This window comes from Pogona vitticeps, chromosome 6 (assembly GCF_051106095.1).
Source record: "Pogona vitticeps strain Pit_001003342236 chromosome 6, PviZW2.1, whole genome shotgun sequence".
Classification (NCBI taxonomy): Eukaryota; Metazoa; Chordata; class Lepidosauria; order Squamata; family Agamidae; genus Pogona; species Pogona vitticeps.
The window spans coordinates 19,428,807-19,454,605 of record NC_135788.1 but is presented as its reverse complement, the minus strand read 5'-3'; the positions used below and the strand labels follow the sequence as shown (position 1 = coordinate 19,454,605).

Genomic DNA, 25,799 nt, shown 5'->3' with positions numbered 1-25,799 from the left:
ATCAATTTCTACTTTATAGTAATACAAAGGATTTTCATCATACTCAGTAAAAGCCAGGACCCTTAATTCTTGCACAGCAGAACAAGAATTGATAGGTGGAAATGGCAAGAAAGTTGACTTTAATTACATACTTGGAGAAACCTTCTAAAGCTATTTGATGTTGGAATAGCTTCCTCCAGAAGATGGTGGGGTCTCTTTTGCTTGAGGTGTTCAAGCAGCAGCTAGAGGGTCAGCTGTCAATGTCATGGTAGTTGATATAATCCCTCACTGAGCAAGTGGTTGGATTAAATGAACGTAAATGTTTGTTCCTGTATGGAGCTTACCTTCAATAAATCTGGTGCATTATGTCTGCATCTACAAGGTTACAGTATTTAGCTATCAGAACATTATTTCTATTGTAACTGCAGTGGTAATACCTTCCTCTACCAATCCTAAAATCTTCAATTTAAAGCTTGATATAAGTGCTAGGTACAGGCACTTCATCATTGAAAACGACACTGATGTGGTTTTTAGAGTAAAATAAATTACTTTTGACAAACCAATTAAAAAGATAAAAGTCCAAACAGAAATGTTTGCTATTCACAAATCTTACCCTATAATTTGAGGGTCACAAAATTATACGTAATAGAATACTGTATATTTTGAAAGAAAAATAGCAGAAGCCTACAGATATTCATGTACAGTGGTGCCTCGCACAACGGGCGCCTCATAGAGCGATGAATTCGCTCTACGAGGCTGGTTTTGCGATCGCAAATGCGATCGCAAAACGGTGCCTGCATAGGGCAAAAATCGCAAAGCGAAGGTCGGTAAGTGGTTCGCTTACCGACCTTCGCTTTGCGACCAGCCGATCAGCTGTTCGGCGGCTACAAAATGGCCGCCAGAAGCCCCAAAATGGCCACATGCAGCGTTTTCGCGCCCTCGTAAAGCGAGGGGAGGGCGCGAAAATGGCTGCCGGCCATCCTGAAGCATCGCTGAACGGTTAGTATTCGGCCCAATTGGAACACATTAAACCATGTTTAATGCATTCCAATGGGTTTTTACGTTCCATTCAACGATGCTTTCACACAGTGAGGGTTAATCCAGAACGGATTAACCTCGCTGTGCGAGGCACCACTGTACATTCTAGTAACAGCATACAATAGGTAGTGCTTTGCTAAGTGAGAAGCCACAGTGATGCACACAATGTCACTTGTTAACAAGATACTGTTCATATAAAAACTAGTTAGATCAAAAAAACAGCATCCAAAGAACCAAGAGAAAAAAGCGTTAGCAGTGCAACCTCCTCTTAAATATATCTGGGTAAATGAAACTATAAAACACAAACAATTGTTGTTAGTAAGATCAAAGGTGTCATGGAGTTGAAGCAGTGTGGGATATGTAGTCAGAGAAATGTAAGATGGAGTCAGACAGGTTCTGTGTGAAGATGATTTGAGAGACATTGGAACGTGTTTTTCTAAGTGCAATGAGAGTGTTTTTCTGAAGATTGGTACAGTATTGTTTGAGATAAAGATGAAGTCTGAACAAAGGAACACATGGAAGACGCAACATTCCGAGCTAATTGGAGAAGAGATAAAACACCTGGACTTTCATGGGAATTGAGGAGGAGGAAGGGGTTACAGCCCTTTGACACTAATTGGTTAACAGCCATGAAGTGTCAAGAAGAAGGGAGGAGTTAGATAATGTAGAAAATGGACAATGGGTTATGTGGAAGAAATTTGGAAGTTCTATTCCATGATGATGGGAGAGAAAAAGAATTTGATGGTCCGGGTATGTGGCTTGAAGGAGAAAGAATGTAAGTGGAGAGAAGGAAGGAGGTGGGGTTAGCTCACCTTAGCCCAGCTTAGTAGTGTTTATTATTTTAATGGGGATTAGATATTTTATTTAACAGTAATAATCTTTGAATATGTTCCTTATGATAAAGCTTGAGCAATATAAACTGATTTTATGAAACTCTATTTTTCTACTAAATATTATTATAAAAATTCTTACAAAAGGACTGGTCTCTTGAACAGCAGGGGCTGGCTAAATCCAGGAGGTGAAAAGGGGGACAAACTAGCTATCTTTAAGATTCCTACCTAACTGAGCTGTTTTGACTTCTAAGGTATCACAAAGCCCATGTGTAAAGTACTTGCAAAGTAGTGGACAAAAGTAGAGTGTTCTTTTAAGGTCAGACTTGTTCAAGGGGCTTACACTATGCACTGCTGAGGTCTTGGGACTTGCCTCAGCACAAAGGTGGTAGGTAAATGGCCTGTGGAACTCTCTGACCGAGTGCTAAGCGCTCCTTAGGGAGTTTTGGGCACCCGCCTGCCAAGCTGGTTTTGTCAGCCGAAGAGCAACGTCTGTTGCCTGAGCAACTATAAACTGCCCCTTAAATTTCAAAAATACAGGATTACATGTCAGCCTGCATTTTTGACTAAACCAAAGCTAGGTTACATATTTTTGCCTAGTAATTTCACTGACTCTGTGTTAAAGTTATACAATGAAATAAATGGCAAATTTTAATTATGCTTTCTAACTAGCAAAGCATGAGGTAGAATAAGTTCTATCAGCAGCAATTCAATATAGAACTCTGGGGTTAAGCAGTTCTAGAAGTCTGGAAAATAGAAACAGTCATGTTAGTAGTAAAACAGAATCACACTTTGGTTATGCTCAGGAACCAGTAAATCAGAAAAAACGTCTTCAACCATCTGTTACATCTGAATTTCCACGGTGCCTACTGGACAGGCTCTCTGCGTTCTGGAAAAAACATTGCTAAGTGATTTAATCGCTAAGCGATGTTAAAAAGCCCATAGGAACGTATTAAAACGCATTTAATACTTTCCTATGGGCTAAAAACGTACCTTAAAGTGAAATTCCTCCATAGCGGCGGACATTTTGGGTGCCTCTAAAGCGAGGCAAAACAGTGGTGGCCATTTTGGAACCGCCAATCAGCTGTTTAAAAAAGTTCGCTTTCCCATGATCGCTTCCCCACGATGATCGCAAAGCGAATATTAGCCATACGGGACATCGCTAAGCGATCGCTCCAGCGATGGCCAAAAGTCCACTGCAAAGCAATTTCATCACTCAACGGAGCGATCGCTAAGCAATGCACCACTGTACTTTGTGCCCGTATTGCTGAGCCATCATGAGTTGACTAAACTGCTCTAAATCAACTCTAAAATCTTGGGCAAACTGGTGATACAGTAGACCATTCTGGTCCCAGAAAAAATTTATAGGCTTGGCTTGACTCAGCACTTGAGGCTGGTCAGCTTGCGCCTGCAGGGCTGTTAAAGAAGGGTCGTTTTCTTGGTCTCTTTTGAACTCATTTGTACCCATCATTTGAACAACGGTCTCTCCCCCTTTTGGACTGTTAAGATCTAAAGGAGTGGTTTGTAGTTGCTGCGGCAACGGAAGCTGCTCTTCGGCTGGCAAAACTGGCTTGGCAGGCGGGGATTTCTTCTTGTGACATATGCCAGAGGGGAGGGCACAGAGAGTTTGAGTTGGGAGATTCTGTTCTTGCCTTGAACCCCCTCAGACCTAACAAGCTAGAGATTTTCTGGGCCTTCCAGAAAAAACTGTCACTGTGTGAAATCCATATATCTCCATTTTAAATCAGATGTGTCGATTTGGGCCCCATCTTTAATTATGTCTTCTCAGCACCATAATTGGTTTCATCATATCATTTTCAATACATTTTGCATTCCTGTCCAAAACAGCTGTAAATGGCTGCCATTTTGTAATGTTTCAATGTGTGCTTCTAAAAGCATTGGTGGACCTAACATTAGTTTCTTCATAACCTCATGCTGGTAAGGCATGGGCTTCTGCCATCTTTGATGTCATGCTTGTTTTGTGTGTGGAAGTTAAAACTGCACTGCCCACATTTGGATTCAGCATGTCAAATAAGCACTGAAACCAACAAATTATCTTCAAACAACTTTAGAAGCTAGAAGATGTGGCTTCAGCAAGGGAACATAAGCCCGTGCCACCCGAACCCCCGAGACCAGTCTCCTATGGGTGGCCACTCTGAAGGAGACACAAAAGGCATCCACAAGGAACTGAGCCTTCTCAGTAGTGGCTCCACATCTCAGAAACAGCCTTCCTGTAGAGATCCATCAGGACCCCTCCCTCCCAGCCTTCAAGAAATTGTTAAAAATCAGTCTCTTCAAGGAAGCCTTCAGAGAGATTCTGTCTCCCCCATTCTGCATTAACTAGGAGCACAGATTGTCTGTCAGGCATCAATGTGTTTATTTATGTGTTTTGGCAATCTGTGGCATTTCGGTTGTTTGGGATTTGACTGGGGTGGTGGCAGACTGGGGTTAGCAGCTAGTTATGATTGTTATTTTTATTATTGTCAACTATCCAGAGTAGTGTTTACACTAAATCAGGTGGTGTACAAATCACTTAAATAAATAAATGACTAACACATTCTACCCTGTTTCTCTTGAACATGTACTCTATGTCAAGGGTTCCCAACCCCTGTCTGCGAACCAGCAGAGGTTTCCTTGGCCTAGGCAGGACCAGGTTGTGGATACAGATCTCCGGCCCTGTGAGCACCCCCATGAGCGTCGCTGCATGCGTGTGCATGAGTGCACTCCCTCCTGCCAGCGTGCTGTACACATGTGCATGAGCGCCCCCGTGAGCACTGCCGTGCACATGTGCGTGAGCATGCTCCACCCCTCTGCAGGTGCACCACACCCCCACGCGAGCATGCCACACACACCCCAAACCAGTCCATGTGATTGGGAAAAGATTGGGGACACTGTTCTAACATATATAAAGAAAAACTGTAGCACATGTCTTAATAGATTCTTATGCATTATTTCCAAGATTTTTTGTTACACGTTATGTTCTAAAGTTTTAATTCAACTTCTCATTCACTGGCAAAACATCTAGTTTAGACTCCAGCTGTCTGCAACAATAAACAAACTTTCAGCCATGTGTTTCTCCTTATTATCCCATCCCCTTAAAACAAACGACAAATTACCTGGTGGTATTTTTTGAGTATATTGTGCATTTCTGCTACATCTTCACTTGTTATAGTTTTGATGACGTATCTTTTGTCGTAAGAGGTGTGGAATCGGGCACTACTCCGTCCTTGAGAATCGTTAGCAAGTGGACAACTTCTTGTCAAAGAATTCTGTCACATTAATTAAAAAACAGTGTCAGAACAAGAAGCTAATGGCACAAAATCTCTAACAGGATTATGATATTGTCAAAACATAAATGTTACTTTGATTATGTCATGAATACTTTGAGAGAAGGTCAAGGGGGAGAATCCATTTAACAGCACCATGACACTCTGTAAACAAAGTTAATAGTATCCATGGAGAAAAATGAGCAATTACAGTACAAAAGGCCACTAGGAAGTATTTCACCAGCAGCAGGGTCAACTGGTGCAATTAGGGCCGCACTAAATGTACAAATATTTTCTTCATGAAAGGGCTTTGGGGAACAGAAATGATTCTAGAAAGACCTCAGAATAAGCTTAATTTTGGTTTGATATTGCTGCTAGGTACCACGTTGACAGTTTTGTTTATTTTTCCCATTTGAAAACAGCCATCCTTCCCAGTTAACAGCAGTGTTATTATGTAGTCAAGTCTGGCTGTGCAAACATGCCAACATGATTAAGAACAATGGTTTCCAAACAAACAAAAAAAATGTCATGAAACAGCCAGTAATTTGTTCTTGTTTCTCCTACCCAACAGCTTGATGTGGGGAATGGAATACTTGCAGAGGGCATTTTAATGTGCACCAGGATATATTACTACTGCTTAATGATTTTTTTCCTCCTCTACACTCACCCCACAAAATCGCTGTGCAGGGCAATTTCGGTACACAATATGTTGATAAAATAACCCCTTCTCTTCATTCTAGCTCAATTTCAGTTCATATACCATGACCTATATGCTAAGAAGTAGGTGAATTGAAATGTTATTTGTTCTGAGTTACAACATGGAACCACAATAGACGCTTTCTTCTTTGAAGTAAATACTACATGCACTGTTTGCAATAGAAGTTGATTTGTTCCTATGATTTAGCACCTGGATCATCAGCCAGTCATCTAACCATTACATTATTAATAATGAACATCATATAATGTGTGTGGGGGGGAAGTAACATAAAGCAGAAATATACCGTAAGCATTAGATGAACAAATATGCTACCTTTCTGCAAGACAGGCATTTTCATACAATACATGTTTAGGCGCTGCAATTACTGTACTTTGCTTCTTTAAACAGACTAATCCCAGCAAGTTTCTCATCCTAGTGTATTTTAAGAATGAGGATTATGGTAGCAGAAAAGTGCAATGAATTTTTTTTTTTAGGCACAGGATTTTATCCAAGACAGTGTGTCATTCTGAAAGAATGAGGACGTGTTCAAAAGGGAGGTTTGTTTTATCACAACATGGTGCCAAGAATGAAGGCTCAAGCTTTTAAACTGAATCTTTATTAATACACAGGTCCCACCACTGATGCCAGTTGTGTAGATCTGAGATTGAGCACTACAGATGCTACCCCAATTCGCCCTATGGACCTTACAAGTAGCAAGAAGAACCACATTAATGTTCGCCGGCATCATCTTCATCACACATAAATATGACCTAGGGAAAAGCATCAAGACAAAATAGTGTCTGCTATGGCAGATATTGGCAACAAGCAGGGTCTATTTATTTAACTAGCTACATATCTTACTCTGTTCCTCACCTAGCTTTCACTACATGGTATGAAAATCCAAAAAACTGAATATGCCACTCTGTTACAGCAAAATAACAAAGAGGTGGTAGTGTCTTACACACTAGCATGGTTTATTTTGCATACCCCTTTGGGGACTCAAGCACACACATTAAGATATAGGATAGAATGCACTAAACCTTATATTAAATGATACTTGTTAGTCTTTAAGTTGCTATAAGAATCTTCACCACTTCTATGCAGATTTCCAGTGCTTGAATTACAGTAAAGGGAGCTTATTGAGCTCCCTGAACCACACTCAATTTTTAGCAAAACATTTGCTTCACACTAGCTTAATTCAATACAGTAGTGCCTCGCTTGACGAGGATAATCCAATCCAGTGAAATCGCTATAGAGCGAAATCCTCGTCAAGCGAAATAAAAAAGCCCATTGAAATGCATTGAAAACCGGTTCAATGTGTTCCAATGGGCTAGATACCTCAGTGTCCAGCGAAGATCCCCCATAGGGTGGCCATTTTTGGGTGCCTGTAAAGCGAAAAATCCATCCTAAAGCACAGCGGGAGCCATTTTACACAGCGGGCGGCCATTTTGAAACCCGACAATCAGCTGTTTTGATCGTCGTAATGCGAAAAATCAGTTCCCAAAGCAGGGAACCGATCGTCGGGAAGCGAAAAAAGGCCATTGAAACATCCTTTTGCGATCGCAAAAACCTCATTGTCAAGCTGATTCAACGTTTAACGAGGTAATTGTTAAGTGAGGCACCACTGTAGTTGAGAGGGCCACCATAGCAAGTAAGGAGACTGGTCTCACTTCTACTCTTCTCCACCCCATACCTGGAATACTAAAGGTCACCACAATACAAATTTAAAATTAAAATAAAGCATATCCTTAACTGCTTGTAGATGTAGGACAATATGATTGCAAGACCTATATTGTATTAAAAATAAATAAATATCAGCTCGCTATCCCTAATTTAGTGAATAGCTGCTCTCTCAGCAACCTTTGGTTGAAAATGTCATGATGCTTCTGCATAGGTCAACAAAAAGATTGTCCATGTGTGCTAAGAGAAGCCAGGAAGAACACTGGTTGAAGGTCATGAAATGTAAGCTGACCTTTAACACTTGCAACTTCAATCAAATCAAGTGCATAGCTCATGTCAAAGTGATGCAGCCATTTGTTATAGCTACTGTATCATGCAGTCTTGAAAAACAAACAAAAAAGCCCTATACATTTATCTTTAGAATCAATTTGAAATTCATTTCCAACAGGAAATGAATGCAAATAAAATTGTTGCTAGAATTCTCTGGGTTGGTAACACTGGTGAATGGTGTAAAGCACAGTGGTGAATAGCTGCTAGGGACATGCAGGCAAAAATTTAAGTATTTATTGCATTTTTTACCTCTTTTGTGTTTGTAAGTTTTTGTGGACTGGTCCTTTTGTTTTTGAATAAAGAAAAGCCTTTTTTTACATTCCTATTTGTGTTTCTCCAACTGTTTTTTGTTCTTTAGCATTCTAAAATCACTAAAGACTTATAAACTGCTGCACTTCAGCCAAACTCTGCTGATGATGTGGGGTTGAATCCCAGGTAGCTGGCTCAAGGTTCACTCAGCCTTCTATCCTTCCAAGGATGGTAAAATGAGTACCCATCTCGCTGGGGGGGGGCAATGTGTAGCCTGCGTAATTGATTTGTAACCCACCCAGAGAGTGCTTTAAGCGCTATGGGGTGGTATATAAGCAGCACACTTTTTTAAAAAAAAGCAGAGATGAGAGCAAGGCAAGAACCAATTTATTTTACAAGCCAACAGTACATGAGAAAGAAAAATAATCACCGACCTCTGCAGGCATTTGTAGAGAAAGCCACTGGCAATATTCATCCCCTAATACACACCATCACTAAAAGCCACACAAAGATGTCCCTCAGCCAAGATATTCCAGCACTACCAGGCCTACAAACACAGCAGAAAATACCTCAATCACATACCAACCAATTCAAAAAGCAGTAAACACAAACACACAAAGAAGAAGAAAGAACGGAAAGGAAAAGAAAACAACAATGTGAGCTGAGTGCCACCTATCCAGCACAACAAAAACTCTCTTAAGCCTGGGCACACAGTAGGAAAAAAGGCAAGGAAGCAGCCAGCCAGCCAGCTGGGTGCTGGCATACAGAGATAACCACTCACCAAAGCTACACAACACTAAGAAAAACAAGAGAGAAATACCCCAAGCTGTGCCTGCCCATCCAACAACAATAACTACCAACATAGCTCAGTCGCACACTGGTACAATCACAAAATCCTCCTCCCTGTCCCCCCACCCCACAGGAGCAAACAAAACAGGCATCTCAAAAACCTCACCAAAATATATACCTTTAACCAGAATAAATACACAGAAAGGTAACTAAATAGCTGTCTGCATCACTCAGTGGTTTAAGGTACCTGGCTGTGGAGCCAGAGTTGGGCGTTTGATTCCCCATCGTGCCTCCTGTGAGTACAGCTAGCCTGTGTGGTCTTGGGCAAGCTGCTCAGTCCAGGGGCACCCCCAGAAGAAAGGAATGGTAAATCATTCTGTATTCTCTATCTGGAAAACTCTGGAAAGTGTCACCAAAAGTCAGAATTGACTTGGTGACACATTATTATTCCCCCTCCATGGACAAAGGCGTTGTTGAAGTGGAGGGGCTTGTGTGCTTCAGTGAAGTTGAAAGCTATGCCAGTAGTAGTGTTGCTACCGGAAGTGTCTTCCAAACCAGACAGGTCTCAGCTGAGAAGCCAGATCAACTGTGTCCACCAACCATCACTACTGATGAGAGAAAATTAAGAGAAATCCATACCAGATCGGCCGTCACCCAGGTCAACAAGAACCACATCAGATGTTACAGCTCCTGGACATCTGGTGACAAGTGGGCTACAGGGCTTAGCAAACCCTGTTGAGGAACCAGGACAGATTGCTGCAAAGCTACTGGAACAACAAAAATGCAAAACTTGGACTCCCGCCAAAATTTGAGAAATTATGAAATGGTATTACAAGGTAAACACAACAGTGTTTTTTTTTAAAAAAAGAATGATTGAAATTTGAAAAATGAAACACCCAGATAGTGACAAAACTGAACAACAATTAATGGATTAGAGAACGTTTACCATCCAAAGTGTTTTCAGAACTGGAATTGCAAGAACCAGAAAAGGTGGTAGAAGAAAAATCAGCACAGAACAATGGCCATTGTATGGAAGTCAAAAGCTGGGTAGAGGTAGACGTAACAGTGGAAAAAAAATGGATCAACAGAGGAACAACTTATGGAACAACCCAGAAATTATGAGTTGACAGAATGGTAGACATAACTGAGGAAAAAAAATTGTAACCCACATTAGCCAAAACACAGAAAGACAAAGGCTCTCCGTTTTGTACCAATTACAAAGTAAACCAGTAAAATATGATGATGAAACAATTTTTTAAAAAATCAAGCAGGGAAAGCACTCTACACATAGGTTGAAAAAAGGCCAAAAAACCAGGAGAAAGAAACAAAACAAACAGACTTATATATATCTACCCTCTCAAAAATGAAGACAAGCAAGCAAATAGAGGCAAAAATGCAATCAAAGCCCCACCACAACCAGGATTACTAGAATATGGAGAGATTTGTCTCCCACCATCATGTGGGGGATGCTTCTCTGGGTCCAACAAGTAGCAGCAGGCAGGCCAGGCAACTGCAGAAATAGTCCATGAAAGCAAAGTATTCCCCAAATGGGAAAAAAATCCCCATAATTGGAGGAAGTCTCAAAAATAATCCCAAGGAGGGATTATTTTTTTTGCTGTCTGATAACAGCAAAAGAATTTTTTTAAACATCCTGCCCAAGAAGAAGAAGAAGAAGAAGAAGAAGAAGAAGAAGAAGAAACAACAAAAAAGAAAAGAATTCAATGTGAAGGAAGAGCAGGCAGGAATCCAAGAGGGAGAGCACCAGGAATTCACCTCATACTAATCCAAGGAATGACTGAACCAAAGAACACTCATCATTAAGTTCCAGGCCCTTTCACAGATCAAAAATTCACACTCCTCCTCCGATGTGCTGATTGGCTGCTGACAACCCTCACAATGCTACTGGATGAAAAGTCTCTCAGGTAATTTGACAGATAAAAGGGTATACAGAAGTCACAAGTGGGAAAAGAAACACAAAACATTCACATACCTCTGTTTTATAAACATGAATCACTGTTATTTAAGAGTCTTTCTTTCAGCAATCAATGTAAGAATGTAACAAGGCTATTCTTCCAAGTTGCAGCATATACCTCTGACCATGTAAATAAATAAAATAAATATGTAACAACTCAAGCAACTGACACACAACAAGGGAGACAAGTGTCAACTTCTTAACTAGCAGCTGTTTGCCACTCCACATTACACCACCACACTTATGCCAGCATAACTAACTCATAGGATTCTGGCCACTATCTGTATAATTATATATCAGGCTTAATATGTACTCTAGAAAAAATGACTTAGGACATTTTTATTACAGTGTCTTTCAGTAAGCAAGTATTCTAAGTTTCTACAGTATTGTAGCACTGAGGCCTACGATAAATACTTTTAAAGAAGAAATGTTGCTACTTCTGCATCTTGTCCTACCTCCAGGAAGTACAGAGCACCTTGCTTCTAACAGTTTCTTAGCCATGTTCAGGTTAGGTGCAGACCTGTTTAACATTAACTAAACCAGGCATTTTTCAATAAACTCTATGAGAACAGGAGACTACAGAGCCACAGTGGATTAAAAGGAAGGTCAATGTAGCCCAGCATTCTGTAATCACAGTGTTTAACCAGTCCCTTATGGGTTTTTTTTCTCTGTGGAGCCTGCGGGGCCGATATTCATATTGGTATCCCCAGGGATACCAATATGAATAGCTCATCTCTACTCAATGGGGCTAAAGGGGAGATTTACATCCAAGAGAAAAACTGAATTTGGGTTTCCCCTTCCTTTTAGTATCCAGGAGCAAGAGATGTAGAACTCAATAAGCAAAATGGCAAGGCACCTAAGGGGTTGAGCCAAAAAAGAAGGGGGTGGGACCTGAAATTTTCAGAGTACAGAAAAATAACTTACTGAATAAGCTCCGCAGTTGGGGGGAAAAAGTATTGGTGTTCCCCACACTTGCTGATTATTTCAGAGTGATATTGCAGGATTTCTCCCAATCTAGAAGTTTAATAAGCACACATCTGCAGTCTTAACATTTTCTCAATGAAAATTTCAAGCAGCAGCAGGATGGAGAAAGGAGAGCAATGGCATCTTCTCGTTTTGAAGTTTGTCTGCACTATGGGTGTCTAGGGATTAGCCACAAGACTCCAAGAGGGTAGGAAGGATTTAAAGGTCAAATTAATTAGCCTTTTCTAATCTCCAATCTTTTATACCTCTCATTGGCATATTAATATCATTAAATTATAATTACCACTTTGCACAACTGAAGATTATTTATGCAGGCACACAATATATTTAATCTACATATCAAGTGTGCTAAATACTGTAGTTGGAATAAGAAAGGGCTTTAGATAGTTGTTGTTTCAAAAAGAAAAAAACTAAAGGAGTAAAAGACCATAAAATCTTATGGTATGATAAGGTTACAACTTTTAATTTTTAAAACAGTGAAAAGTGAAAGAACTCCTCCATTAAAACCTCTGCCTTTTAGCTCAAGAAAGATAATTCTGGAAAAAAAGACAAGCTGGGGGTGCTTAAGCTCTTAATATCCGTGCTCTTCCCAATCTGGATCAGTGGCATGCAAAATAAAAAAAGGAAAAGATCTTAAAATTCTTGTTCCTCTCCAATTGGACATTGTATGACAAAAAACCAAAATGTAAATAAAAACAGAAGTACTGTAGCATCTTAAAACACACAGAGAGAGAGAGACAGAGAGAGAGAGAGAGATTTAGTGTGAGCTTCTGTGGAATATAATCCAGTTCTCCAGACACATAAAGCAGAATATTTAATTATAGGTTACATATATATTGTAAGTGGTGGGGACTCAGTGAAAAGGGATACTGACACAGCTAATGGACTCTGGAAGTGATAATGACTTTATTAAGACAAGCATATAAATATCCTGGATACAACAAAGGTGATTAATCATCTACCAGGCATAGTCATCTTTGAAGTGGAAATACTTTGATTTAGGAAATGACTTGGTTTCATTCTAAATCAACTTCTGAATCTGGGGCCAGAGTTTTGCCAACAGGAAATAGCTTTTATCTGTACAAAAGACTGTGTAGAAAGCTGCTTATTTATATGTAGTGAATGAACTAAAATGCCTTGGTCATATTTAAACTTTAAGATAACTTGAGCTTGGGCATCATGGCTACGCTTGACTTTGGACATGACAACTCTTAAATAATGGATAAGCTACACTGAAAACAGTCTTCCAAGTTTTTCAACCTATCTGCAGTTTTCCTACCTGCACTTCCCCCCCCCCGACATTTCTTTTACCCCAAATGATCCACTGTAATAACCTGTACTTCTCGTTTTCTGTAACACAACTGAAGCATTTCAGTTCTCTGTACCTTATCACTTTTATGATTTCAACACATATATGTTCACCTGATTTTTTCCTATCTAAAGGGAGTAATTTACGTATTTCCCTGCTGAAACTCATTTTGTTGGTTTTGGCCCAGTTTTCCGATCCATTAAAGTGAACATATTCTCCAAAGTATGAGCTATCCCTCCCACTCCTCTCTCCCATATATAGTTTATAAAGATGCTGAATAACATTTAGCCTGGTGGTGGTGGGGGAACCCTCTGAGGCAACCAATTTGCACCACTCCCCATTATAACAAGACACACTGGTTAGCACTCTTCAGCTATAATAATCATGTACCATCAAGTCAATTCTGATTTAAGGTGACCCTTTCCAGGGGCTTCCAGATAGTGAGTATTCAGAAGTGGCTTACAATTCCCTTCTTCTCGGGGTGGCCCTGGGGACTCTGCAGCTTACTCAAGGGTACACAGGCTGGCTCTACTCACAGGAGGCACAGTGAAGAATCAAACTCCCAACCTCTGGGTCTGCAGTCAGATACCTAAATTATTGAGCTCTCCTGCCAAATACTACAAATCCATCTGGAACAGTAACATCATGTAGCCCACATTTTAATAGTTTGACCATAGTATTGTGAGGTGGTCTTGTCAAACCTTTTGCTGAAATCAACATACACTATATCTGCAGCATTCTCCTGATCTATCAAGCTTGTAACTCTATAAGAAAAAAAGATTAGTCTGTTACGTTTTTAGAAGCCCACACTGGTTCTCAATAATTATAGTTTTCTTTATCATAGATCAACTGTTTAATGATGTGCTCTGAAACTTTTCCCAGTATTGATGCCATGCTAGCTGGTCTGTAGTTATCCAGGATCCTCTTCCTCAGCTTTTGAAACTGGAGACAATGTTTGCCTATTGTTGCTGTTTAGTTGTTAAGTCGTGTCCGACTCTTCGTGACCCCATGGACCAGAGCACGCCAGGCCCTCCTGTCTTCCATTGCCTCCCGGAATTGGGTCAAATTCATGTTGGTAGATTCGGTGGCACTGTCCAACCATCTCGTATGTTTGCCTATACATTAAAGTAATTTAGTAATCAGCCACTTGAAATAATTAAGTATACAAAAATAAAGGCCATCAATGAATCTCCACTATTAAAACAGAAAAAGAGAAATCAAGCTGGGATATTAACGCAACACTCTGTTTGCAAGTAGATATAATGGCTCACAGGGCACTCCCAAGTAGTATACTATAGTAAGATCATATAAATTTCAAACATTATTTTTCCTAACCAGAGATACTGAAGAGCCCATTATATGATCAGGCATAATATCCAGTAGTTTCTTCACAAAACAGTTAAATGCAAATATGGACATAGATGTAAATGTGGACATAGTCTGAACAGTGAGTACCTTATCCCGCAATCCTAGTGCAAAGTGTTTCCCCTCCTTGGACCTCAAGCTGAAATTGAATAATTAACAGAGAGAGTGGATTTGTACATCCAGAACATAAAAAATAATGCTAGATGACATCAGATGAGTGGTTCCATGGAAGCAGAATTAAAATGCAGAACAGCAGTTTATCCCACCACTCTTTCAAAATATGTGGAGAATGTGGCCTTTCTAGCTTCCTCCTCCCATAAACAAATTTGCTGACCAAGACTGCAATTTTGCACGCAGGTTGGTCTGAACTCTTGATTTTAAAAGAAATATGGTCACTAAATGAAATCAAGTGTCAGTCACACTCAACACTGTGACAAAGTTTAACTGTTTGACTCTATCTCAATACCAAGACAGGAAATAGACAGTGCACTTTGTGGAGTAGCTCATGCTTTATCATTTCTTTGTAAGCACACTGATTAAAACCCAGTAAGCCTTTTCCCAGATAAAGGTCAAAGTCATCTGCTAATGACTGTCCTACTTTTATGACGTTAGTCTGACAGCTATTGATTGGACCTCTCACTGGAGTGAAAAAGCATTAATGAGCACAATCCAAATCAAGATTCTTTAGCCCTTTCAGTAATACAAACTTTTCAAAAATTAATATTCTGCAACACTTCCAAGAATCATTTGCCCAGCCATCCTAAACATAATTGGTCAAAAGAAACACTACTGATATCAAAGTTTTTGTCACCAAAATATTTGAGATTGGTTTGGGATGCCTGTGAATTTGGGTCTAAATTGTATAAAATAATTGGAGCCAGACGCCTCTGTTCTGAGACAGAAAGACAGAGAAAGAGATGAAGCACAAAGGTTCATAAGAATTTAACTATTAGACAGGAAAAATAAGTTGCATGAATTTGTTAGTCTTTAAGTGCAGAATATGTTTTGAGAATTTCAGCTCTGCAAATAGTTCATAAAATGGATTTCAGTTTGAATGTGATAACCACAATCCTCTCATCTACAAACTAACCCTGGAAGTTCATGTTATGAATATATTGTATCTAGCCTCTGGAACAACTTATCAAAGATATCTACTGTAGATTCCAAACACAAAGACATTTGGAGAGAACAGTTGTTTTAATTACACTGACATGGCCTATTAAGCAAACTGGGAAGTATGCCATTTTGCCCATGTTTGTCCTGCATTGTTCAACGATAAAAAGCATAGCTGAGAATTAATTCTGGTTTGTATTCCCAAGCCACATGTTCTCGAAATTAGAGTTAGAGTTATTATAAAATATGGCACTGGAGAGAATCTGAGGGGAAAACCCACTTATCTTTTGTATGGAGAACGTTTCACTTCTGGCATTTCCAGTTAAAGGAACTGGGTAGTAAGTGCTGAGGAAGATATTTGCATTAACACTCTCAACGGGTACCGGTTAGAGCAGGCAACTTTGGGCCAGATAAAGCAACAGTCTAACTCAGAATAAAAGGCAGTTTCATACATTCTCTGGGGGGGGGAGGGAAATCTCACAGACTGAATGCACAGGTGTTTACTACAAAAGTCAGCTGTACACAACAACTGATTGTAATATGTTAACTCTCACTAATTTACCACTCCTTGAAACAGCCTTTCAGTATTTTTTTATACCTAACTCTGGTGTATTTCATTTAATTAGATTACACAGAGTGCTAGAAAAGGAGAAAAAGCCTGAGTCCTCTCTCATATATGGGTGAGAGGGACTACTGAATCAAAATTGGCAATATATTTGAAATGTATAGTTTAGCAAATCAAATTCAACTTCAAAGAGAAAAATAACATAACAGGTCTATTTGCATGTACGTTTCTTGGAATTCTATTTTTCCATTTGTAATGCTGCCATGACCAACATTTGTGAGTATCTGCACGCCAACTTCTAAAATCAGTGTGAAATGTCAGAAAAGCACTGGTTATCGCAGCACTTCAACAGAATGAGAGACAAAAAGTAGCGGTATCCACAACAGTAATTAAAGGAGGAGGTTCAAAGCTCAAGTACTGTAATAGAGGTACACCCCCCCTTGATATCCTTTGTGGCAGCAGAAATTCTCTCAGCAAGAAAGAATATTTCTGAAAATTAAAAGATTCCTATAATTTAGTCAGACGTTTTCTGACCAAAAGCTCTTTTAAAATGCTCGTCTGAAATTTTGATTCCTAAGTGGTATAACATCTATCAGGAGAGAAGTCCAACCTTTGCATATTAATATAAAACAATTTCAGGTTCTCAGAACTACGGTAACTTGCAGAAAACACCGACAGAAACCACTCTGTTGGTTTTAAAAAAATTTAATCATGCTGATAAACCACTTATGGCAAATACATATAATCTCAATGGGGTGAACACAGAATGTTTCCTTTCAGTTCTGTGAGCCTATGGATGAAAAATACAGTTAAAGATGTTATGCACAGTTGCATCCTATATAAAGCTGGCCTTGTGATTTCCAGATTCTTTTTCTTCTTCTTTTTAAAGGAAAGTTCTTGCTGATAACATAACTTCTGTCTTGGCTTAATTCAGCCCATTAACACTCATCTTTCCTATTGCAAACTAAGGATGTAGTCAGAACACTCATTTCACACCTGGAGTACATGTATCATAAGCACCCTGACAACAAATTACTTCACATGACCAGATCTCCTCTTTCAACAGTTTCATATACATGACAAATAGAACAGGGCACAAAACAGCTCTGTGGTTCTCCACAGCTTAAGTGACACAGCACTGGATTGTTATGTGCCATCAAGTCAAATGAGTTTTTCAAGATATGTGAGATGTTTAAGGATTAGTTTTACCATTGCCTCCACTGCCCAGTAAGTTTCATGTATTAACCAGGAATTTGTACCCAGATCATCTGAGTCCTACTCTGTCACTCTATGCACTACTATACTGGTTCTCTAAAATTATGATATGCAGCACAAGAACTGCTGGGCACCAAGAAGATTTACAACCAAGGTTTATAGGTTTGAAATCTACATAAAATTTGTAAATCCTCATATCTATTTATACCATGTATACAGGCACAGATCACAGTTATGGGACATAGATTTCAGTTTTGAGACCCAACATCAGCAATGTCTCTGATCTACTGTCTTCTGAAGAACTGACTAAGCGGCCTGTGGGTCCATCCATAGTAATGAGCGGTAAGTGAAAAAAATGCCTTCTGTTCCTCCAGCTGGATCTTTGGATCCATGACCCAGAAAGCAGCTACCTCTACCTACCAAAAAACACATTTTCATTAGACAAGACAGCAACACATTGTTCCAAGGGAGATGATATATGCAAGTTATAGTCTGCATTTTAACGACCAGGTTTCATTGTATCAGATCTCAAGCGTGCTCTAGGTTTATTTTGAGTAAGGATAATTTATTATTTAACAGGTTGGTTGTAATATACATTCTAATAATATATTCCAGAGAACATCTAGAACATCTTGCCTCCTGAGATTTGCCTGGCACCCTCGCTAGGAGTTTTTAAGAACAAGCTGAAGATTTGGTTCTCCAGGCAGGCCTTTTCCCACTTCCATCATTTAGTTTGTGTTTTCCCATCTTTGCTTACCTTTTTTTTGGTTTGGATATTATCTGTTTTAATTCTTGTTTTATTTAAACAAACAAACAAACAAATAAAAGTAGAATAAATAAAATGTTGGCAACATAGATTTTAGTATCATGTTTTAAAATTCAGAGTTTACCTGCTTAGGTAAAATAATCTTCCTAATCATCTTAGGTAAGAACCCTAATACCACTTCTTTTTATTATTTCAAGAACAGTTTCTCAGAATTTTCAGGTCTTACAGCAAATTGTTTACCATAATACCATGATTTGGCACGTGTTACAAATTAAAATGACCTGATGACCTACTTTAGCTCCATGGCCTGTGTCCTGCTCCAGTGAAAAGGATCATAACAGATCCAAATAAGTGCCGTCTCCCTAAGGTGGATGGACAGAGTGAGTTTGAATGACCAAATGCGGTCCCATTTCTTCTTGTTACCAATTTACCAAGAACGTAGCAGCACTGAACGGAATCTCTAAAATACCTTTAGCAACTGCTAAAGATTCATATATCCTTATAAAGGCTCTCCATTGCAACCACATAATGGAGGGGGGGAGGGAGTGTTACTAAACTTTGAATCCAACTGAACACATTTATTTAAAAGGATGAGGTATTTGTTTTCATTAATTTTAGCACCCTAGAACATATTAAATGGCAAAAAGAAAAGCCCAAATCAGTACAGCAGAAGGAAACTGAAGAGTACTGTATAACAATATAGCAGTGAGGTAGAACATTTTCACAATGAGGGAAAGCATCAAATGTCAGCATTTTCTGCTTGTCTAGGGCTACAGAAACCTACCATCTTGGGTTTCAGAAACCCAAGCTAAACAAGTTAGCTGAATAAAATGAATTTCAAGCCATAAGAATATGACATTAACACATCAACAATAAAACTGTGCTACTGTCAGGAGAGGTTTTCAACAAAACTTCATCAAAGTCATATATCAAGGCACTGTGACTACACAGCCGCTGCTCTGCTTTTATTTCTCCATCAGTTGTTTCCCACTGTCATCCCGTTATGGGGAAAACTAGAGCCCTTATTATCACAATAGGCAAGGGAATAAGTGGAGCAATGAGTCGGGTGGAGGAACAAAGAATTCAGTCACTGCAACCTTGCACGATGCACTTAAAAGCAGGAGCACTAGAAGTGTTCAGGTTGGTAGTCCTAACCAGAGGTGGGAAGAAGGTGCCAAGAAATATGTACACTCACTTTACAATCAAGAAGATGAACCAACCACAGGCCCATGTTTTAATGTGTTTTTTTTTCTCATTTAAAGTCTGCCGAGCTGAAGAAGTCATTAATACCTGTTTTATAAGATAGGAACCTACCTGAAAGTCTTGATCATCAATTCCAAACCTCTCCCGCAGGTTACGAAAAACCATTGGGCAATATTCCTTGAATTTGAAATGGCTTGGCATATTTTCTCTGCAATAGAAATTTGACAGGAAAGTTAAATTAGAAAGGAATATAATTAAATATTTATTTATTATCTATAAATAAAGCAGTAATAATAAAGGTCTCTTGTCTGCCAGATCAGATACTTTAACAAATGTGGTGATAATTATTTGCCTCAGAATACTGTAAAAAAAAGAGGGAGAGAAGAAGCGATATCAAAAGACAAACACAGAATTTGAACAGATCTTGATAATGTGGATCCTGAACACCATATTTTGTTCAGCAATATCTTGCAAAAGATGGGCAGCTCAGTGGCTTAGGCATCTGGCTACAGAGCCAGAAGTTGGGTGTTCAGTTCCCTACTGTGCCTCTTGACAGGGGCCGGACTCCATGAACCATAGGGTCCCTTTCAGCTCTGCAATTTTAAATTGATGATGGAAAGCTGCAATTTAATTTTAAAAAATGAAAATATGTACTGTGAGAGAAAGGAGCATTAAACCCGTATAATTTTTAGAAAATTTCAATTACAAATCATTGAAGTTTCTCCACTGTGTTTGCATGAAGCCATGAAACACCTACATTAAGTGATGTGACCTTTTTTACTGATCCCTGCTCCAATGCGGGGGCCATAACCATAGCAAGCTACCTAATACCAAGATCAGTAATTGTGCCATCTAGCCCACTAATCCAAAGTAGCTACAGATGTGCTGGACTGGTGTCTAGCTAAGACAGTACAGTCTTAATACTATATATCTACAAGACAGCAAATTGGAGAAGGCTGCTTCAGACCATTACTGCCTATGTTTACACTACCTCACCAAGGTCTCAGGCAGACGCCTTTCCCACTTCTGCTGCATACGTTTTTAAATAAGGGTGTCATCTGCACAACACAAGGTGGAGGAATCACTTGGCAGCACATATCAGCACTCAGCATGACACCCCCCCCCCAATTTGTTAATTTCCTCTCTGCCACACTTTATCTTTCTGTCAGTCCAAGTAGAGGGACAGACCACTCCTACGAGTGAAAAGGGAGATCAGGAAAGGGCTCTTTGATCTCCGTTTGCCTTTTAAAGTTCTTCCCGACCTCCCTTTTCGCTCCTGTAAAAGTGTCTTACAATGTTTGTAAGCTGTTTTAAATGATTGCAATGGTTAATCCACCTCCTGAAACCTATGCAAACTGATTTTGGTGTTGTTCTGACACTTCGTTAATTTATGATGATTTTTTGTTTTTTCCATTGGAAACCATTAGACAGACCATCCAATGGTTTCCTATGGAGAAAAAACAAAAAATCATCATAAATTAACGAAGTGTCAGAACAACACCAAAATCAGTTTGCATAGGTTTCAGGAGGTGGACTAACCATTGCAATCATTTAAAACAGTGTCCAAACATTGTAAGACACTTTTACAGGAGCGAAAAGGGAGATCGTTGTGTGAAAATCCCCCATAGGAAACATCGCTGTGTGAGGCAGCAAATTTAACAGAAAAAGGCATCGTTGTGTGAATTCATCGTTGTGTGAGGCACTCGTTGTGCGAGGCACCACTGTATTTCCAGTAGTAATGAAACCATAGAAAGTAACTATTGCTAAACCAGTAGAACCATCACCAATGAAGGTAGATAGTTTCTGAGCTAGATAGACCAATTGGGCAACTTCTTGTTACCAGAGATATGAAATAATTCTAATGGAACAGTTAAAATCTTACATTATTACTGAGCTGTGATCAACAGTAAGGGTTAATCATACTGTTGATCACAAGAGAAGGAGGGAGTACATATCAGCTGAATGTTTACAAAATTAAGTGTATAGTTCAAATTTTTAGTAAAGAAGTTATTAAAAGCCAGGGATACGTACATTGTTGTCTCTTTTCTTCTTAGAACCTGTCCTTTAGTATCCCCAAAATGTCTATTCTGAGCCTATTTAGATGATTATTCAAGATCACTTAGTTCATATGGAGATCTGGAATTCAATGCCAGCTGCAAGCTCATCTACTTAGTTCTGTAGTTTCAATGAAATGAAAATTCTGTAGAGCCCATGCTTACTAGTGGCTCACCATGTTTGGACAGAGGCACATTGCTCAAAAATGAATGCAGACAATACTGCAATCGCAGTTGCTAGCAGGCCCTGTGATGCAGGAAAGGTCTTCACTGATAGCAGTAGCTTCCCCTGGTTAAGTTGGTTCTCAGTTCTGTTGCAGAACCTAGATCCAACAGTGAGCCTGAAACTTCAGGCAGATTGCTGGCAGATGATTTTCTAATCATCTTCCTCTGATAACAAAGGCTCCAATGTAACTTACAGGCTTCAGATTTAAAAACGAATCATTCATGCCTTAGCTACTGTGAGGTTGCACTGTTGGTACACTATTGGATATGGTTTCTGTCAGAAGATTTAAGTGATGCAGCCTGTCTCCTGGCAGAGATGTAATTTCACTGCCACATTATAAAGGTGTTCTAGTTCCCCATTTTGCTTCCACAAGCAATCTATATTGGCTTCGACTTACAGAATGCTAGACAAGTGGGGTTTGCCAGCCTAAAAGGCTATTCCTTTCCATTCAACATTGATTTAAACGTATCTTTCAAAATAACAGTTTCCAAGGAAGCTAAAAAGAAAAATGCTGTTTGTTAAGTACCCCAGCCAACTGAGGCTGTCCACTGACTTCAGTCTGTCTGCCAAGTACAAACTGCACAACATCATTAACAGCTGCTGTCACATGAATGGGATACTTTTTTCTGAGGTTTCACCTAAATCAGAGCAGTTTGCTCTGTAGAGGTTTGCATCAGTTTGAATTAGGAATAATCTTCTTGGAAAGGATTCACTTTCCAAAGGCTGCTATGCAGGAAGGCAGCAAGACAGGAAGGGAACTCTTCCCCCTCCCCAACTTTTCCCTAACACCACTGTCCTACTTTCTGTCATCTATGGAGGTGGACAGGAAGAAGGTCCATTTGTTTTCCTTACCCTCTTGGGTTGTTTCAAGAAATAGACAAATTTATTTGCTTTTTTTTAAATCATTTGGTTCACTTCTGGGTCACTCTAAAGAGAGCCAGGGATAGTTTACCCATCCATAAAGTAGCATATTTTTGAGATGTTGAAAAAAGTGTTAGCAATTTAGTTAAGCTGAATCAGAGCCTTGTGGTGTAAGCCTTTGTGGGCTAGGACACTGGTGTGTCAGCAGATTAATTTCTTGTGTTGCAAGCAACTAGCTTCAAATTGGGTCTGTGCATGTGGGAAATATGTTATTGCCATCTGTACTGAGCCTTTGTGATGGAACATATTATAATTAAACATTATTACTTTTGGTGCACAGATGTTGCAAAAAGCTTGGAGTCTAATTCTGATATTAGATACTTGTAGAAAATCTAACACAATATGACCAAAATAATGAAGAAACTCCTTACTGCACTGTGGATCAACATATGATTTTTAACATATAAGAATAAATCAGCAGAATTTCCCTTCTACTGAAAAAAATAACCTAATCTATAGGACCATGATATGAACAAAAGTCATCTACTTCACTTACTTGTTGAAAAGGTGATTGTCTACTTTTATTTTTGAATATGCTTTGAAGTCATCTGGCATCAACATAACAGGGATTTGAACGTGGCTCAGTTCATTGATCTACAGGGATGAAAAGAACAGAAGTTAAGAGTAAAATTAGAAAGCAGATCACTTTAGATCAGCAAGCCTCCAGATGTGGGATTTTGCATTGCCATCCACCCTATCCAACATGGACAAAAGTTACAGTTTAAAACATCTGGAGAGCCAAAAATGTCAGAAACAATATATTTCACTTTCGTCTATATTTATGAGGTAGAGAATGATAAGAGATGGGTAGCATATATACAGAGGCATGGTTTCAGAGACAAGCAATGCCTATTATCATCTATGAAGGAAGTAGAAACTCTTATTATGAACTGGAGATAAGAATGAACTTCAAAAGATTTTCCAGAGGAAACTTCTAAAATTCATTTGTCTAAAAAATGTGCCCCAGATTGCTTTTTAACAACAGGCACTGAAGAATTATCCATCTCAACACTTGAACAACATTTTAAATAAGTGCAAAGGTATTCCACAGGGAATGGCCTTCAGCCAAAATCCATCTATATCATTACAATGCAATATATATCAACATATTCTCACTACCCAGGAGACATTGTCCTTCAACTGTTCTGAGCTTCTGTTGTGTGTGTGTTATGTGCTGTCAAGTTGCTTTGGATCTATCCCAACTCTAATAGGGGTTTCAAAGAAAGGAGTGGCTTATCCTATCCAAAATAAATTCTAACTGATGATGCATGACATCACAGAAAGAGTACAGAAATAAGAGAACACAAATTATAAGCAATTTTAGACTGAATTTAATTGTTTTCTAAGGTTTTCCAATGCCAAACCAAAACAACAAGAGACCAGCTGATGACCTAAGAGATCCTTTGCAGCAAAATTTATAGTAGAAGAAATCTCAATTTGGGAAAGAGCAAAATAGCTACCTTTAGACAGAGAATCAGATAAAAAGTAACTACAAAACTGAAGCAACAATTTGAAAGTACAAGGGAGAAATCCAGTGCTCTTTCTTAGACAAAGAGGATTAAAGCAATTTTCCCCTCTGGAGAGGTTTCTTCCATATCCATCTCTGTGTCTCCAACACACTTCCAACTTCTCTTGCTACTGGCACCAATGACATTTACATCACATACAGAATCTACAGTTTTTAAAAGAAAAATCATTGATTTGCAGAAGGTAAAGAATTGTGGAAGCTTGACTGACCCACAAATAGATGGCTTGGAATCAAACACGGTACAGACAGGCACGGCAAGGCATGGTTTCATTAGCCTTTGTTCTCACAGACCACACTCGGATATCAGCATCTTTAATTAAAGAGACAATCAGAAGCTGAAAAAGAATCAATTGTTTCAAGATTTTTGGTGCCTGGCTTTGAGATCTGGGAAGAGTTAGCTAGTACTGAGTCTTTCTGTGTTGCAACAAAGAGCAGCAGTTGTCTCATCTGTGATCAGAGATGCAAAATGGATGAAAAACAACAGCTTCAGCTCTACTGCACTGCTAGAAGTCAAGAAAAAAAATCTTTTGATGAAGGACAATGCTCTCAATTTTCTACAAGCAATTCTGGCTCAAAACAATGACTGAACAAAGATTGGATAAATACAACTCCGACTTCTTTCTGGAACAGATTTGTTTTATAGATGCACCGAGAGCGGAGACACTGTTAAGTCTTGTTGTTGTTTAGTCATTAAGTCATGTCCGACTCTTTGTGACCCCATGGACCAGAGCACGCCAGGCCCCCCTGTCTTCCACTGCCTCCCGGAGATTGGTCAAATTCATGTTAGTAGCTTCAATGACATTGTCCAACCATCTCATCCTCTGTCGTCCCCTTCTCCTCTTGCCTTCACTCTTTCCCAACATCAGGGTCTTTTCTAGGGGGTCTTCTCTTCTCATGAGATGGCCAAAGTATTGGAAGGTCAGCTTCAGGATCTGTCCTTCAGTGAGCACTCAGGATTGATTTCATTAAGAATGGATAGGTTTGTTCTCCTTGCAGTTCAGGGGACGCTCAAGAGTCTCCTCTAGCACCACAATTCAAAAGCATCAATTCTTCAGCAGTCAGCTTTCTTTATGGTCCAGCTCTCACTTCCATACATCGCTACTGGAAAAACGAGAGCTTTGACTATGTGGACCTTTGTCAGCAAGGTGAGGTCTCTGCTTTTTAAGATGCTGTCTAGGTTTCTCATCACTTTCCTCCCAAGAAGCAGGCCTTTTAATTTCGTGGCTGCTGCCAACATCTGCAGTGATCATGCCTCCATATCTTCCCCTTCTATTTCCCAGGAGGTGATGGGACCAGTGGCCACAATCTTTTTTTTTTAATGTTGAGCTTCAGGCCATTTTTGCGCTCTCCTCTTTCACCCACATTAAGAGGTTCTTTAATTCCTCCTCACTTGCTGCCATCAGAGTGGCATCATCTGCATATCTGAGGTTGTTGATATTTCTTCCGGCAATCATAATTCCCGCTTGGGATTCATCCAGTCCTGCCTTTCACATGATGTATGCTGCATATAAGTTAAATATAAGAAGCCACTGGCAATGGTGCGGCTAAAAAATATTGTAAATAAATAAATAAATAAATAAATAAATAAATAAATAAATAAATAAATAAATAAATAAATAAGTGGGGAGACAATATACAGTCTTGTCCTATTCCTTTCCCAATTTTGAACCACTCAGTTGTTCCGTATCCAGTTGTAACTGTTGCTTCCTGTCCCACATAT

At 39.3% G+C, this 25,799-nt stretch overlaps 1 protein-coding gene across 2 annotated transcripts in view; it reads right to left on the bottom strand.

Annotated features, from left to right (window-relative positions):
* The window catches only part of PIP4K2A (phosphatidylinositol-5-phosphate 4-kinase type 2 alpha), an 80,820-nt gene that overhangs the window by 27,232 nt on the left and 27,789 nt on the right, over positions 1 to 25,799 (bottom strand). The window contains exons 2-5 of one of the 2 annotated variants that reach the window (XM_020801700.3): positions 24,289 to 24,389; positions 23,048 to 23,145; positions 19,462 to 19,558; positions 4,964 to 5,116 (exon numbers count right to left, since the gene is read on the bottom strand). In XM_020801700.3, the coding sequence (XP_020657359.1) occupies positions 4,964 to 5,116; positions 19,462 to 19,558; positions 23,048 to 23,112 (315 nt within the window). In that variant the 5' untranslated portion in view covers positions 23,113 to 23,145; positions 24,289 to 24,389. The remainder of the gene's footprint in view (positions 1 to 4,963; positions 5,117 to 19,461; positions 19,559 to 23,047; positions 23,146 to 24,288; positions 24,390 to 25,799) is intronic. The other variant, XM_020801708.3, reaches the window with a different exon arrangement.